Source organism: Carcharodon carcharias, chromosome 3 (genome assembly GCF_017639515.1).
Source record: "Carcharodon carcharias isolate sCarCar2 chromosome 3, sCarCar2.pri, whole genome shotgun sequence".
Taxonomy (NCBI): Eukaryota; Metazoa; Chordata; class Chondrichthyes; order Lamniformes; family Lamnidae; genus Carcharodon; species Carcharodon carcharias.
Window position 1 is genome coordinate 191,984,260 of NC_054469.1, and position 16,504 is coordinate 192,000,763.

Below are 16,504 nucleotides of genomic sequence, written 5' to 3' on the forward strand. Positions count from 1 at the left end.
AGAAAAAGCAAACTATTTTTAGTGCTTGAAGAAATGTTATTTATTGGTGTCAGTCATTTTTTAATTATAAATATGAGGCTTGTGTCTTGCTTATTGGTCCAGAATGTAGTATTTTTTGCTCTTTGATATTTTGACTCAGTAAATTTGCTATATTAGTGATGAGTAAACTGCTGCAATGTTCAGGCTGCAGAGAGGCAGTAGTTACAACAAGAAATGGTGCAGCAAGCCCTGGACTATCTGGTACCAATCCGACAGAGCTTCTTCTAAAATTATATTAGTGCTTTCATTTTTATGATGCCTGAAATCACCTACAAATCACTGAATATTATCTGAACCAGCAGATGTTACGATTGACAAGAAGATGAAAGATGAATCCTTACATTAAAAAAATCTTATGGCTGTGTGAATGTGGTGCCACAGAGTCCCTTTCACCTATCAGATCGTAGAATCAGTCAGCAGTACCCCTTCAATTGCATTTCAGAATTTCAGTGATAGCTAATCATTTGGTCCAGAATGACAGCAAATCTGTTGAAAGAAACAATTCAAGCCATCACTGACGCTCAAGCATGTGTGAGGGTGCTGGCAGTGGAATAATCCACAATGTTATAAGTACAACAGCCTGCTTTTCAAAGAAATCACTGCCTGGTATAAAACCTCATGTCTGCCTGAATGATCCTTTACAACCTAAAAGTGTAAATATTGAGACGCATACAGAATTGGCAAAGCACATCCCTCTAAATAAACAAAAAACCCTGTTACGGTTAAACCTGGAGTGAGAGAATAGGGGAGTAATTTCACCCCTCCTCACGTGGTTGCAACATAAACAAAAACATTGAAAAAGTTGTGAAATTACCACTTGTAAAAGCCTAAATTGTCTTCTGGTTTAGCCTCAGAGATGAGACTATATCAGGTAGTCCTAGAGATGATCCTTCATCTGAGACTTCAGGTGAGTGGATAGTACATATCAATATGCATTTTCAAATTCTGCAGTAAAAACATTGACGGTTTGCCATCATGTGCTGTTCTGTTTGGAGAACATGGGTTTGAAATCTTTGGAGATTGTCTAAGGAAAGAAGACCTTGTAGGCAAAGGGTGGAATTTAATTGTTTGTGATGGGGGTCTCACCTGCCGGCTGGAGAACTGGTGGGAGTCTTGCGTCACTTCTGTTGGGGGAGGTGCACTATATTAATTCCCCATCAGGCACTTAAGTGGCCAGCTTTGGGCTCCCCTGGAATTCTGTGTCGGAAATCTACACCCTTGCTGAGAGCTGCCAGCCAATCAGAGGCCCAGGATCAACAAGGGACCCCAAGCCAAAGGTGTGAAGGCAGAATGGGGATCATGGAAGAGAGGATGGTGTCAGAGGCAAAGGCGGGTTTGGCTCTCAACTAGCACTCCTGGTACCCCCTTTGCAATGCCAGCTCCCCCGATCAGGCATTGAATGCCTTTGAATGAGGGACCCCTCCAACACTTCCCAGCGGGAGGCGGGTTTGCTTTTTGTGCTTCCCGGGGGGCGACTTGTCTGCTGGTTGAGTACCGCGATCCTTCCAGTCCACTAGCTTTTTCTCCCCGGACTTAATCAGGAGGCAGAAAGGTGGTGGGGCACCCCCTCACCTAATTAAATGCCCCTCCCATCTCCAAACTCAGCTTTTGGGGGGCATTAAATTCTGCCAAAAATCTTAATGCCGACCTGTCCTTTTGCGTCAATGACTAAAGCCATGGGTATCCTTGTATAAGACCTTGGTAGCTTAAATAATAACAGCGGTCAGGACAGTAAAGCTTTGATAGTGCCAAAAAAAGTTTAATAATTCAAATAAGCTGCCATAGGCAGTTCCAACAGTGAGAACCAATCTAAGAAGAGCATAACCATTGATGAGTTAGCTGTGACTTAAGTTGTACCAAGCATAAAATAGAGCTGCAGCTTGATGGTGAGAAGATGTTACTGGATTGGGTTCAGAAAACCTTCACAAGGTTTACACGTACACAAGAAAACACACAGGCTGTATTTCCTGGGCCGTAACTTCCGAGCTCTCCAGTGTCGTATTTGGGGGGTACCCCAAAGATGTGCTGGGGAATCCTGTTTGGAAGGTCCCAGGTAAGGGTTTGCATGGCAAGTGCCCAGTTTCCTCTGGACAACTGCCCTGCACTGGGAACCGTTGGAAAATGTATTCAAAATTGCAAACTTCGGACGGTTCTGAGTGTGATACACCAATAGAAAAAGTTTGAAAAGTTACTTCTAACTTGTGGGTAACTGTTGTACAGACTGGGTAACCACAGTACAGACCTGGAACGAACCCCCCGCCCCATGGGACTCCCCTCATACACCTGACCCCCAGGCCCCCACCCCCCACCCCCCCAACTGCGGGACTCTCCACCCCCCTGACCCCCATGCAATACCCCCTACCCGTGTGGGACTCCTCCCCCCCACTGTGGGCTGGACTCTCACCCTCACACGCACCTGAGGCCTGACCCCTTACCTGCCCTTGCCAAAGGCTGGAGCCAGCCCAACCCCCTTGCAGGCCTAACCGGACCCTCCCCCGCCGCAAGAACTGCGGCTAGTGCCATAAAAAGAGGGCGTGCCCTCCTTCACTTCGGAATTTTGGCTTCGATGCTGGGCCCTAGGGACGCACTACGCTTCCTGGATTTCGCTCGGCCTGAGTCAGAAGGAATAGAATTGGAAGAAAAATCACAAATAATTGGGCACGGAGTGGCAATCCAATGCTGATTGCCGTCTGGGGAAGTTACAGCCCCAGGTTTTTATCAAAAAGGCATCTCAGATTTAAAGCAAAAAATAGTCTTGCCTTTTTCACAGAATATTATAAGGCCTGCCAGCAACTGATCTTTGCAGCCTTAGTTTTTGAATAATGCTAATCTCTCATCACTGATATCTTTACATCAACCTCATAACCAAAAGGGTTCAGTGTTGGGGAACTGTACCAATTTCAGAAATTAACTAGCTGTGCTCTAAAGATAACTTACTCTCAAGACAAATAGATACTGCCAAACGCTAGTTACTCCCTCTTCCCAAAAAGGCCATTTAAACTTGAGCCTCATCAATGTTCCCTCTAATTTCTCCTTGCTGTGCATGGCCTGTTTGTTGTACTGTGTGATCCTGTTTAAGATTGCTGCACAGCTTTGCTGCTTGCAAGTTAGAGAATGCTGGTTGTGCGCGGCCTGTTGCCAGGCAGTATGTCCCAAATTTCTGCATGAATATGCACCCGCACAGCTTCAAGGAAACATTGAGTCTCACCTTCCGCACAAATTTAACTAGTTTGTGAAAAGATAAAGGTTTTAGATGATAGATATTGTTATGATAACCTAGATGATTTGTCAAGGAGATCAGCTATAAGTATAGATTGAACAGATTAAATTTCAGAGCCATCAGAAAAAGATCACGCAAGTGGCAGTACAAGGACTTGCGCCCATGCTCCTGAGATACTGATCTCAGGTGTCCTCAATAAATGAAGCAGAGTTGTTGATCTTAGACTTGCTGTGTTGCCATGAATTTCAACCAGAAAGTTCCACTAATTTTTAATTAGTTCTGTTTCATTGAGGAAAAGAAGAATAGATTTTCTGTACCAAATATTCATTGAAGTGTTATGGAGATTCCAAGACCAAAAAATTGGAATGTTTTCTTCTTTCTGCCTTTCCCACTGGGTTCCAATCTTCCCCATCTGCTGAAGGAGTTGACTCCTTGTTGGGTAGTGATTTCCCAGGTCCAGATTGCCCAATTTGCTGTTTCCTACATGACAGCCTAGGAATAAGGAAGGACACACAGTAGCAGCAGTGTGTACCATCTACAAGATGCACTGCAGGAATTCACCAAGGCTCTTTCGACAGCACCTTTCAAACCCATGACCACTACCATCTAGAAGGACAAGGACAGCAGGTAGATGGGAACACCACCACCTGGAAGTTTCCCTCCAAGTCACTTACTATCCTGACTTGGAAATATATCACCATTCCTTCACTGTCGCTGGGCCACATCCTGGAACTCCCTTCCTAAAAGCACTGTGGGTGTACCTACACCACATGGACTGCAGAGATTCAAGAAGACAGCTCACCACCACCTTCTCAAGGGCAACTAGGGATAGGCAATAAATGCTGGCCTGGCCAGAGAAGTCCACATCTCATGAATTAATAAAAAAAAATGAACAAAAGTCCTTTTGCAGGCATTGATCACAAATTGGGCATTTGGACACAGGTCACCAAACTCAACAGGGTTTTCTATGCATTAATTTTAACCTACAGAAGATTCCTTGGTCCATAGGACCTCTAGCCCAAATTTCTAATATGTGATTCAGAAGAAGAATCATATAGGACTTGAAACAATAACTCTTGTTTCTCTCTCCACAGATGCTGCCAGACCTGCTGAGTTTTTCCAGCACTTTCTGTTTTTATTTCTAATATGCTGTCCTGGCAGTGAAGCAATGTATGGTTCCTAGCCTTTAGAAGGCAATTAACCACCTGGCTTCAAAACCAAACCTAATCCTGTCATCGACTAAAATCTACACTGAAGACTTTCAGCAGTATGCATTCAGATTATGGTCAACAGTGGAAAACCTGTCTTAGTTCCACTCCTTCCTAATTGAGACTACTGGAGCATTTGCAACCAGCATCCTGCTTGAGATTGAGTGAACTTGATATTTAACATGCATTATTTTAACCAGCTGAGCTGCAGGGAAATATTTCCCCACTTTGGAAGTTGTTGTTATTATGCAGACAGAACTGAAAGCAAGTACCTCATCTATTTGTATCATGTGGAAACAAAATTTATGAAAAATAAGGCAGCTCACTGATGGTCAGAAGATCCCGTGTTGGTTGTAGGAGAAGAGAAAAATCTTGACAAAGCTGTCTTTTTTTCTCTGTGAGCAGTTGCAATTTCATAGGTGATTTCCACGTATCTTTTTCAGCTTAGTAAAGCATGTACCAGCCCTTCCCTTTTCATTAAATATTCCTGTTTCAACAAGCGTATGAAGTTTGCACAGTTGTCCTAGAACAAGAAAAACTTGAATTTGTATAGCACCTTTAAATCAGTAAAATAGCCCAAGGTATTTCATAAGATTGTAATCATACAATCATTGACAGTAAGCCAAGTGGAGAAAAGATTTGTATTTCTGCATATTTATACAGCACCTTTCACAACCTCAGGACCTCTCAAAGCACTTTGCTATTTGTGGACACTTGCTGTGTGCAAATTGGCTGCCAGACTTACTGCATTACAACAGTATAATAAAAACAAAAAACTGCAGATGCTGGAAATCCAAAACAAAAACAGAATTACCTGGAAAAACTCAGCAGGTCTGGCAGCATCAGCGGAGAAGAAAAGAGTTGACGTTTCGAGTCCTCATGACCCTTCAGCAGAACTGGTTGAATCCAAGGAGAGGGGTGAAATATAAGCTGGTTTAAGGTGTGTGTGTGGGGGGGGGGGGGGGGGGGGGGGGGGGGGGAGAAGTGGAGGGGGGTGGTGTGGTTGTAGGGACAAGCAAACAGTGATAGGAGCAGATAATCAAAAGATGTCACAGACAAAAGAACAAAAGAACACAGGTGTTGAAGTTGGTGATATTATCTAAACGAATGTGCTAATTAAGAATGGATGGTAGGGCACTCAAGGTATAGCTCAAGTGGGGGTGGGGGGGGCATAAAAGATTTAAAAATAATGGAAATAGGTGGGAAAAGAAAAATCTATATAAATTATTGGAAAAAACAAAAGGAAGGGGGAAGAAACAGAAAGGGGGTGGGGATGGAGGAGGGAGGTCAAGATCTAAAGTTGTTGAAATCAATATTCAGTCCGGAAGGCTGTAAAGTGTCTAGTCAAGGATGAGAATTTTAAAATTGATACGTTCCTCAACTGAGAGACAATGTGAGTCAGTGAGCACATGGGTGATGGGTGAACGGGTTGTCATTGAGTTTGAATATGGGCAATAGATTTTCAGGTGAGCTTAAGTTTATTGAGAGTAGAAGATAGGTGGGCGGCCAGGACATCATCGAGCTGGCCGAGTCCAAAAGTAACAAAAACGTGGATGGGGCTTTCAGCAAATGGTGTAAGGCAGAGGTGGAGACAGACAAAATTACAGAAGTGGAATTAGCCGGCCTTGGCAAAAGTGATTCCGTTGGGGTTAGAAGCTCAGCTCGGGGCCATATAGGATGCCGAGAGCACAAATAGTCTGAGTCATCCCAAAGCAGCAGCCAGAGAAGGTGTTGGAATCAGTGACTAGGGAACAAAGTCTGTGACAGGGCCTGAAGACAATGCTTTCGGTGTTCCCAATATTTAATAGAGGGAATTTAGGGTCTTGCAGGACTGGATATCGGAAAACACAGGTAGTGGAGACGTTAAAATAGGTGGTGGTGAGGGAGAGCTGGGTGTCATCCACATATTTGTAGAACCTGACATTGTGTTTTCAGATGATATTGCCAGGCGACAGCGCATGGATGAGAAATAGGAGGGGGCAAGTGTAGATCTATGGGGACTCTAAAAGTAATGTTATGTGAGTGAGAAAAGAGACCATGGCAGGAGGTTCTCTCGCTATGACTGGATAAATAAGACTGGAACAAAAACACAAATACCTGGAAAAACTCAGCAGGTCTGACAGCATCTGTGGAGAGGAACACAGTTAATATTTCGAGTCCATATGACTCTTCAACAGTTCTGTTGGAGAGTCATACGGACTTGAAACGTTAACTGTGTTCCTCTCCGCAGATGCTGTCAGACCTGCTGAGTTTTTCCAGGTATTTTTCTTTTTGTTTTGGATTTCCAGCATCCGCAGTTTTTTGCTTTTAAATAAGACTGGAACCAGGAATGGGCAGTCCCACTCTGCTGGACTATGGAGTTGGAGGACGATGGTGTGGTCAGTCATGTAAAAATCTGTAAGTAGGTCAAGAGATCATCAGAGTCACATAGGAAGTCATTGGTGGCTTTACACGCCATGTCATCCCAAACCCCCTGCTGTTTCGATGGCGGGCAGGCTCCGAATCGCTTGCCACGATTCATCACCTTGCCGCTTCTTCACGCCAGGCACCACATTTAAAGTACAGCCGCGCTCAGTGCTTCCAACCCAGGATTGCAACAAAGACGAGATGGCCACAAAAGGCAAGAAGACTGCAGCCATTGAGTGCCTTTTGGAAGCCGTGGAGGCCAACTGTAATATCCTCTACCCCCAATCTGGCCACAAGAGGGGCATCTACATGACCACTCTGGTTTGGTAGGTGATGGCAGTTGTGGCCATTGCCAGTGTTGCACAGAAGAGGTTGGCCATCTAACACAGACAGAGGATGAATGATCTTATCCATGCAGCCAGGGTATGGCAACCATCTCATCACCCTAAACTCACACTCAAGCCCATCACACATTCGCTTGGGTCTCACTCACTGCCAGCACAATGGACATCACTACCCATTCTCATGTACATGTCCATCTGGCCTCATCTCCTCTGGAGACTGTCTCCTCAGTTCTAACCATCTTGAGGCCACTTGCACAGATCAACATGTGCTCCCATGCACACCCTGGGATACCCTCCTTCCCCAGTACGGCCCTCACCCTGCAGCCTCTTCCCTTGCCTGAGGCCACTTCTCTCCCTTCCCCAAGCAAGACCTTGCCCTGCAGCTGTTGCAAAGCCATCCAAATATGGCTGATCTGGTAGGTGGAGACCTTAAGCCCCCCGAAAAGTGATGTGGTGCTGTCTTTGAAGCCTAGCGCTGATGACTGCGAGTGCCGACCGAAGCAAGATTGGCAAACAAACCTTGAAGCCCTGAGCAAAGTGCAGCCCTACCAAGTTCATTCCTTATATATACTGTTGTGAAACATGCCAGCGGACAATCTAGCATATGGGGGAAGGGGCGGAGGGATGAGTTCGGTGGCTGCCCTTATTATGATATGCTGATGTATTACAATGAAGTCCCTGATGTCTGATGGCGAGGAACGTGGCTTGACATCCAGTGGTGGGAAACGCGGCCCACCATCAGCGGGCAGAGCGGACAATCGCAAACTGGTTTCACGATGTCATGAAACTTTTGACCTTATCGCCATATTGTCCGCTCACGCCACCAAACATGCCCGACGGGCACGGAAAATCCTGGTCTTGGAGTGTCAGTCTAGATTTTGTTCCTGGTCTTAGGAATAGGACTTGAACCTACAACCTTCCAACTCAGGTGTGTCGCTACACAATGACGCACAGACAGGAAACTAAGGTAGATTGATTGGAACAGACTATCCCTCATTCTTTAAATATGCTTTCTTTCATGTATGGAACTATCCACCCTCCCCAGCTTCCCATGGTCGCAATAATAATTTGAAGCTCAAGTAATATTCATGGTAGCTTTAGGTAAACTTTATAACTTGGCATAACAGTGTGCAAGTTATGAACTTTGATTTGGTATGCAGTAGAATTATTTGTTTATACTGTTAACTTGTCTTTTGAAACATTTTATAAAAAATCCAAAATAAAATGTGTGGTGACTTTGAAAGATTCACGTTGCCTGATGCAAGTGCCTTGCTTCTAGCATCAAGCTACTTAGGGAAAGAAACAGCCAGCTACTGTGACAAGGAACACCTATTTTGTCTGGTTCAAGGTGGATCAGATGCAAATCCAGTTTATAAAGTGGAAGAAGGCTAATTAATAACCTAAAAAGAAAACATTGAAAGATTTAAATGTGTGAGATGATGGAGCTTAGGCACCCTGACCACTGAGGAGGGTAGAAAAAATATACAGAAGCTGCACATGAGGAAAGAAAAGTAGAAAGAAAGTATCGTTAACAGTATTTGAAACCAAAGGTTTATTTTGTGGGGCACTGATTTAGGTTAATTAATGGGTACCTCATGTTCAAAAAGAGCCACAGTGACCTTCAGAATAGTATTGGCAAGGGAACTGCTGTGTTTAAATGTATGCTGCTTACTTAATAGCATTTGCCTGTTTTGCCTGTGATTAACATAACAATTAATCATGCCTTTATGACAGTCTTACGTAGCCTGACATTTTAATGTGATAGTTACTCTAGGTCATTATGGTTCTCCTGTAGGTAATGTTTGGGGAGAAAGATTTTTAAAATGAACATGAGCTGTGTGGTATTTTGTGCATTTAAGACTAAAGATTTAATTGATGCACTACAGATGGAATTTACTGATTTTTTTTTCCTGCAGGAAATGGCAAAAATCCTCCTTCACCCTAGGGTGTATTCCTTCCTTCATGTGCCAGTTCAGACTGGATCTGATACTGTTCTTATGGACATGAAAAGAGAGTACTGCATAGCAGATTTTAAACGGGTAGCAGACTTCTTGAAGGAACAGTAAGTAACTTTGAATTTAGCCTATTGTCACCATCTTACTTCAAAGTCAAATAAGTTTCCTAAGTATCACCTTCACATTAGGATTTTATAAAGATTAAGTATCTGAATAAAAGTGATTGATGTGGTTTTTTAACGACTCCTTGTTGTTAAATATTTGCTGTGTGTCTTTGCTCAATTACCATTGCATTTTAAATCTTTAAATACTAAAGTGCACAGTATTTTTAATGTCTGAGCTATATTGTATATTTGAAGTTCACTGTTTAGCTGCTGTTTCTTTTCATGTGGTTGCTCTCCATCTGGTCCTCCTTAATTAGTACCTGTAAAGCTTCCAAGTTTTGATCACAGCGAATCCACAACTTTTGCAAAGTATTTTGTAGGTCTCTGTATAATACTTTACTTATGTAACTACTACCTTAACTTAGTATGAGGATTGTGGCAGATCGAGAATAATTACTCTTCAATTCTTCCTATCAGCTGATCTGTGTGCATGTTACATTCTGTTGGGTGAGTCAGAGGGGATAGGAGCAAAGAGAACTAGGACACATTAAGAAGAAAAATGCAAAATAACTAAGTTAAGTTGTGATGTTTTTTAAATTGAGCTGTCAATTGATGACAGAAATTGTCATTGAGTGCAGTTAACAAAGGCTAAGTTGAAGCTGTCAAAAATGAAATCAGATTTCCTGACTCAACACTATGTAAAGGGATATAAGCTGGAATTGCTAAACACGGACTCTACTCTGCAAACTCATGGGTAGCAACATGCCTCTGAATCTTCCTTCCCCTTCACTCCTCTCTGGCCCCACCCTTCTAATCATCATTCCTTGTAACATATTCACAATACCCTCAGGCTTACCCCCTCTGTGACCTTAGCGACCTGTCCTTAGCAAAAGACCTCATCCCGTTACCCTCTCACCACATGAATTTCAAACTTGGCACAGTGCTGAGCTCTTCTTCCTATGCCTCCGTGCCACTTCTTTGGCCACGGGCCCTCCACCGACACAATGGACCCTTTTACCCATTTTATTCTCCCACCACCTGGACATCCCACTGGCCTCTTCCTCTCCCTTGATATTTTCATTGAAAACTGTTGGCATGACACAGTCATCTTAATTCTTTTTGCTCCACTTACTCACTCAAAACTGTCTCCCTCTGAAATTGGTGCACTCCACCCTCTCAGATCCAACCCTGTTGTCATCAAACCTGATAACAGTGTTGTTATTGCTGCCTGGCAAACAGGCCTCTATCTTGCAGAGGCCGAAAGCCTACCCTCTGACGCTTTGTAGTACCCTGACCCCATAATCCCACCACCAAATATCAGGTCTGTTACTGACTTTGTTTTAAAGTGACTTTTTCTAAGCATCATTTGTAACAGAGGTCACCTGGGAACATATAATGGAGTGAATTTACAAGTACATGCTCTTGTTAGAGATCCTCACCTGTCGTAATTTTTACATGAAGAATTTGCAAGGGCCTCAGCATGATTTTCCATTCACTAATTTTCTTGGAGCATGTGCAGTTGCTCAAAAGTCATAAGCATGGCCTTGCCATCTAGCCCAGATCTTCCCCAACTTCAGAGGAAGGTTGATGTCACCAGCAATTTGTAAAGGAGATTAAAAGCAAAAAACTATGGATGCTGGAAATCCAAAACAAAAATAAAAATACCTGGAAATACTCAGCAGGTCTGACAGCATCTGCAGAGAGGAACACAGTTAACGTTTCGAGTCCGTGTGACTCTTCAACAGAACTAAGTAAAAATAGAAAAGAGGCTAAATATAAGCTGGTTTAAGGGGACGGGGGGTTGGGACAGGTAGAGCTGGATAGAGGGCCAGTGATAGGTGGAGATAGCCAAAAGATGTCATAGACAAAAGGGCAAAGAGGTGTTGAAGGTGGTGATATAAGGAATGTGCTAATTAAGGGTAGAAAGCAGAACAAGCAAGGTACACTTAGCCCTAGTGGGGGTGGGGTGGGGTGAAGGGAAGGGATCGAACTAGGCTAAAAGATAGAGATAAAACAATGGATGGAAAATACATTTAAAAATAATGGAAATAGGTGGGAAAAGGAAAAACTATATAAATTATTGGAAAAAAAAAGGGGAGGATTGGAAAGAGGGTGGGGATGGAGGAGAGAGTTCATGATCTAAAATTGTTGAACTCAATATTCAGTCCAGGAGGCTGTAAAGTGCCTAGTCGGCAGATGAGGTGCTGTTCCTCCAGTTTGCGCTTATCTTCACTGGAACAATGAAGGACGGACATATGGGCATGAGGGCAGGGTGGAGTGTTGAAATGGCAAGCGACAGGGAGGTCTGGGTCATGCTTGCGGACAGGCCGAAGGTGTTCTGCAAAGTGGTCACCCAGTCTGTGTTTGGCATCTCAATGTAGAGGAAACCACATTAGGAGCAATGAATACAGTAGACTAAATTGAAGGAAGTGCAGTGAAATGCTGCTTCACTTGAAAGGAGTGTTTGAGCCCTTGGATGGTGAGGAGAGGGGAAGTAAAGGGGCAGATGTTGCACCTGCTGCGGTTGCATGGGACGGTGCCGTTGGGAGGGTGTTGAGGTGTAGGGGATGATGGAGGAGTGGACCAGGGTGTCTCGGAGGGAAGGATCCTTGTGGAATGCTGCCACGGGGGGTGAAGGGAAGATGTGTTTGGTGGTGGCATCATGCTGGAGTTGGCGGAAATGGTGGAGGATGATCCTTTGAATGCGGAGGCTGGTGGGGTGATAAGTGAGGACAAGGAGGCCCTATCTGGTTCTGGGAGGGAGAGGAAGGTGTGAGGGTGGATGTGTGGGCGATGGGCCGGTTGAGGGCCCTGTCAACCACCGTGGGTGGAAAACTTCGGTTACGGAAGAAGGAGGGCCGTGTCAGAGGAACTGTTTCTGAAAGTGGCATCATCAGAACAGATGCGACGGAGGTGAAGGAACTGAGAGAATGGGATGGAGTCCTTACAGGAAGCGGGGTGTGAGGAGCTGTAGTCGAGGTAGCTGTGGGAGTCAGTAGGCTCGTAATGAATATTGGTGGATAGTCTATCACCAGAAATTGAGACAGAGAGGTCAAGGAAGGGAAGGGAAGTGTCAGAGATGGACCATGTGAAAATGATGGAGGGGTGGAGATTGGAAGCAAAATTGACAAATTTTTCCAGGTCCAGACGAGAGCATGAAGTGGCACCGAAGCAATCATCGAGAAAGAGTTGTAGGAGGGGGCCTGAGTAGGACTGGAACAAAGAATGTTCCACATACCCCATAAAGAGACAGGCATAACCTATGCGGGTACCCATAGCCACACCTTTTATTTGGAGGAAGTGAGAGGAGTTTAAGAAGAAATTGTTCAGTGTAAGAACAAGTTCAGCCAGACGGAGGAAAGTGGTGGTGGATGGAGATTGTTTGGGCCTCTGAGGAAGAAGCGGAGAGCCATCAGACCATCCCGGTGGGGGATGGAGATATAGAGGGATTGCACATCCATGGTGAAGAGGAGGCCGTTGGGGACAGGAAACTGGAAATTGTTGAGATGATGTAGGGTGTCAGAGGAATCACGGATGTAGGTAGGAAGGGATTGGACAAGGGGAGAGAGAATGGAGTCAAGATAGCAAGAAATGAGTTCCGTGGGGCAGGAACAGGCTGACACGATCGGTCTGCCGAGCAGTCCTGTTTGTGGATTTTGGGTAGGAGATAGAAGCAGGCCGTCCGAGTTTGGGAGATTATGAGTTTGGAAGCTGTGGAAGGAAGATCTCCAGAGGAGATGAGGTCAGTAACAATAAAAGTAACTCTGGAGATCTTCCTTCCACAGCTTCCAAACTCATAATCAAAAAATAAAAGATTTCAAACATATATACAATTACTTGATACTATAACATATCCTAAAATTCCTAACTAACCTGTCTCCCAGTTACATGCCCTCTTTAAGGCAACAGTCCGCAATAGATTTTAGATTTTTAAAAAAGCAAGTTAACACAGTACCCACTTGACAGTAGAATTGCAAATGGCTTTCTCCAACTTTAGTTACTATATACAACAGACTTATGCACAAATGGCTGGAGGCTTTTTCAAGGCTGTTTCATACACCCCTGTTAGACCTTACATGGCCTTCAACATAGCCTTTCATTCTCATTTTTATATGTTTCTCTCTCCATAATATGTGAATTCCATTGTTCCAAATGTCTTTGGGACTGTACCTTTCCCATAATATAAAAACTTTCATGTTGCCAATATTGTCAGTCACCCTTGGGAAAAATAAACACACACCTTAGCCTTACTTATCTGGCTAGTTGTAAATAGAATAACGTCCCTTTGAAATCCAAATAATCCCTTCACTTATCTAAAAGTGCAAATTCCCTTAACACCTTACATGCTAAGACAGCATCATGTTTACTCATTAGCATTTCAGGTACATTTCTACACCTAGCTTCTTTTGATAGTTTCAAGCTTGCAGTCTACCTGACTCCAAGGTAATTGAATCTCACAGAACCATCTACACTCACACCCAAAAACCTACTTTACAACAAACCAGAAAAATATTATGAAAATTATTATACTTTCGTAACAATGCACTAAGACACCCAGATCCCTCTGCGTCTCAGAGATCTGCAATCTCTCACCATTTAGATCATATGCCTTTCTCTTATTCTTCCTGCCAAAATGGACAATTTCACATTTTCCCACATTATACTCCACTTGCCAGATATTTGCCCACTCAATTAACCTATCTATGCCTTTTTGTAGCCCCCTTGTGTCCTCTTTACAAATTACTTTCCTACCTACCCGTGTGTCATCAACAAATTTGGCAATCATCCCATCCATCCCTTCATCCATGTCGTTTATATAAATTGTAAACATTTGAGGTCCCAGCACTATTCCTTGTGGCACACCAATCGTTACCTTTTGCCAAAATGAGAAAGACCCATTTATGCCTACTCTCTGCTTTGTGCCAATTTTCTATCCATGCCAACATGTTACCCCGTATACCATGAGCCTTTATTTTCTGCAATAACCTTTGATGTGGCACTTTATCAAATGCCTTCTGAAAATCTAAGTACAGTACATCCATAAGTTCCCCTTTGTCCACAGCACGTTACTTCCTCAAAGAACTCCAATAAATTGGTTAAACATGATTTCCCTTTCATATTGACTCTGCTTGATTACGTTGAACTTATCCAAATGCCTGCTACAGCCTCTTTAATAATAGCTTCTAACATTTTCCCTATGACAGATGTTAAGCTAGCTGGCCTGTAGCTTGCTGCTTCCTGTCTCCCTCCCTTTTTGAATAATGGAGTTACATTTGCTATCTTCCAATGTAATGGAACCTTTCCTGAATCTAGGGAATTTTGGAAAATTAAAACAAATGCAACAACTATCTCACTAGATACTTCTTCTAAGAGCCTAGGATGAAGTCCGTCAGAACATGGTCACTTGGCAGCCTACATCTCCAACAATTTACTCAGTACTACTTCTCTGGTGATTGTAATTTTCCTGAGTTCTTCCCTCTCTTCCAATTCCGGATGTATAGCTGCTTCTGGGATGTTACTTTTTTCCTCTAAATTGAAGACTGATGCAAAATACCTGTTCATCAAGGAAGCATTTGACCTAGTTTGGCATTAAGGAGCCCTAGCAAAACTGGAATCGGGGGAAAACTGTTCACTGGTTGGAATCATACCTAGCGCAAAGGAAGATGGTTGTGGTTGTTGGAGTCCTAGAGCATCACTGCAGGAGTTCCTCAGGGTAGTATTTAGGTGCACCCATCTTAACTGCTTCATCAATGACTTACCCTCCATCAGAACGTGAGAAGTGGGACGTTCGCGATGTTCACCATTCGGACCTCCTCAGATACTGAAGCAGTCCGTGCCCATATGTAGCAAGACCCGGGCAACATTCGGGCTTAGGCTGACAGGTGGCAAGTAACATTTACACCACAAAGTGCCATGCAATAACCATCTCCATCAAGAGAGAAATCAACCACATCCCTGTGACATTCAATGGCATTACTGTCACTGAATCCCCCATTATCAATACCCTGGGGGTTATCATTGACCAGAAACTGAACTGGACCAACAATATAAGTACTGTGGCTACAGGAGTAGGTCAGCAGCAGGGAATTCTGCGGAAAGTAACTTACCATCTGACTCCCCAAAGTCTGCCCACCATCTACAAGGCACAAGTGTGATGGAATACTCTGCACATGGCTGGTTGTGTCCAGTTCCGACAGCACTCAAGAAGCTCGACATCATCCAGGACAAAGCAGCTCGATTTATTGGTACCCCATCCACCCACTCCCTCCACCACTGATTCACAGTGGCAGCAATGCTTACCATCTACAAGATGTGCTGCAGCAACTCACCAAGGCTCCTTCGGCAGCACCTTCCAAAACCATTACCTCTACCAACTCAAAGGCAACAGATGCATGGAAACACCACCACCTGCAAGTTCCCCTCCAAGCCACACACCATCCTGACTTGGAACTATATCACCATTCTGTCATTGTCGCTGGGTCAAAATAATGGAACTCCCTCACCTACAGCACTGTGGAGGTATCTACACCACTTGGACTGCAGTGGTGCAAGAAGGCAACTCACCACCATCTTTTCAAGGACAGTTAGGGATGCGAGATGCCTAGGTCCCATGAAATATTTTTTTAAGAAGTCTCTTGTGGCAGGCTGTGAGGTCCCTTGTGGTCAAATATCTAGGAGGTTGATTCTCAGGGGAACTTGAAGTTAGAACAGTTAGGGACAGTCCTTGATGGCTTTTGGTGGAACTCTGCAAGCATCACATTACTGATTTTTAAAAAGCAGACAGAAAACTTGGCAAGTTCATCATGTGACTTTATACAGGTCCAAGTCCTGAAGTCCTTTTCCAAATACGGGTGCTGTTCACGTTGTTTCCAACATCCTGTGTTGTGGTTTAACACGTTGAAGATTTTTAAAAATTCATTTACAGGATGCGGGTGTCACTGGCTAGGCCAGCATTTATTCCCCATCCTTAATTGCCCTTGAGAAGGTGGTGGTGAGCTGCTTTCTTCAACCACTGCCGTCCCTGTGGTATAGGTACGCCAAAGGTGCTGTTAGGGAGGGAGCTCCAGGATTTTATCCCAGCGACAGTGAAGAAACAGTGATATATTTCCAAGCTAGGATGATGAGTGGCTTGGAGGGGAACTTCCAGGTGGCAGTGTTCCCATGGTTCTGCTGCCCTTGTCCTTCTAGATGATTATGGTCGTGGGGTTAGAAGGTGCTGCCTAAGAGC

The 16,504-nt window shown here is 44.0% G+C and overlaps 1 protein-coding gene across 5 annotated transcripts in view; it reads left to right on the forward strand.

Annotated features, from left to right (window-relative positions):
* The window catches only part of cdkal1 (CDK5 regulatory subunit associated protein 1-like 1), a 923,378-nt gene that overhangs the window by 570,796 nt on the left and 336,078 nt on the right, over nucleotides 1-16,504 (forward strand). For all 5 annotated transcript variants that reach the window (XM_041184180.1, XM_041184181.1, XM_041184178.1 and 2 more), the window contains one exon: nucleotides 9,134-9,279. In XM_041184180.1, the coding sequence (XP_041040114.1) occupies nucleotides 9,134-9,279 (146 nt within the window). The remainder of the gene's footprint in view (nucleotides 1-9,133; nucleotides 9,280-16,504) is intronic.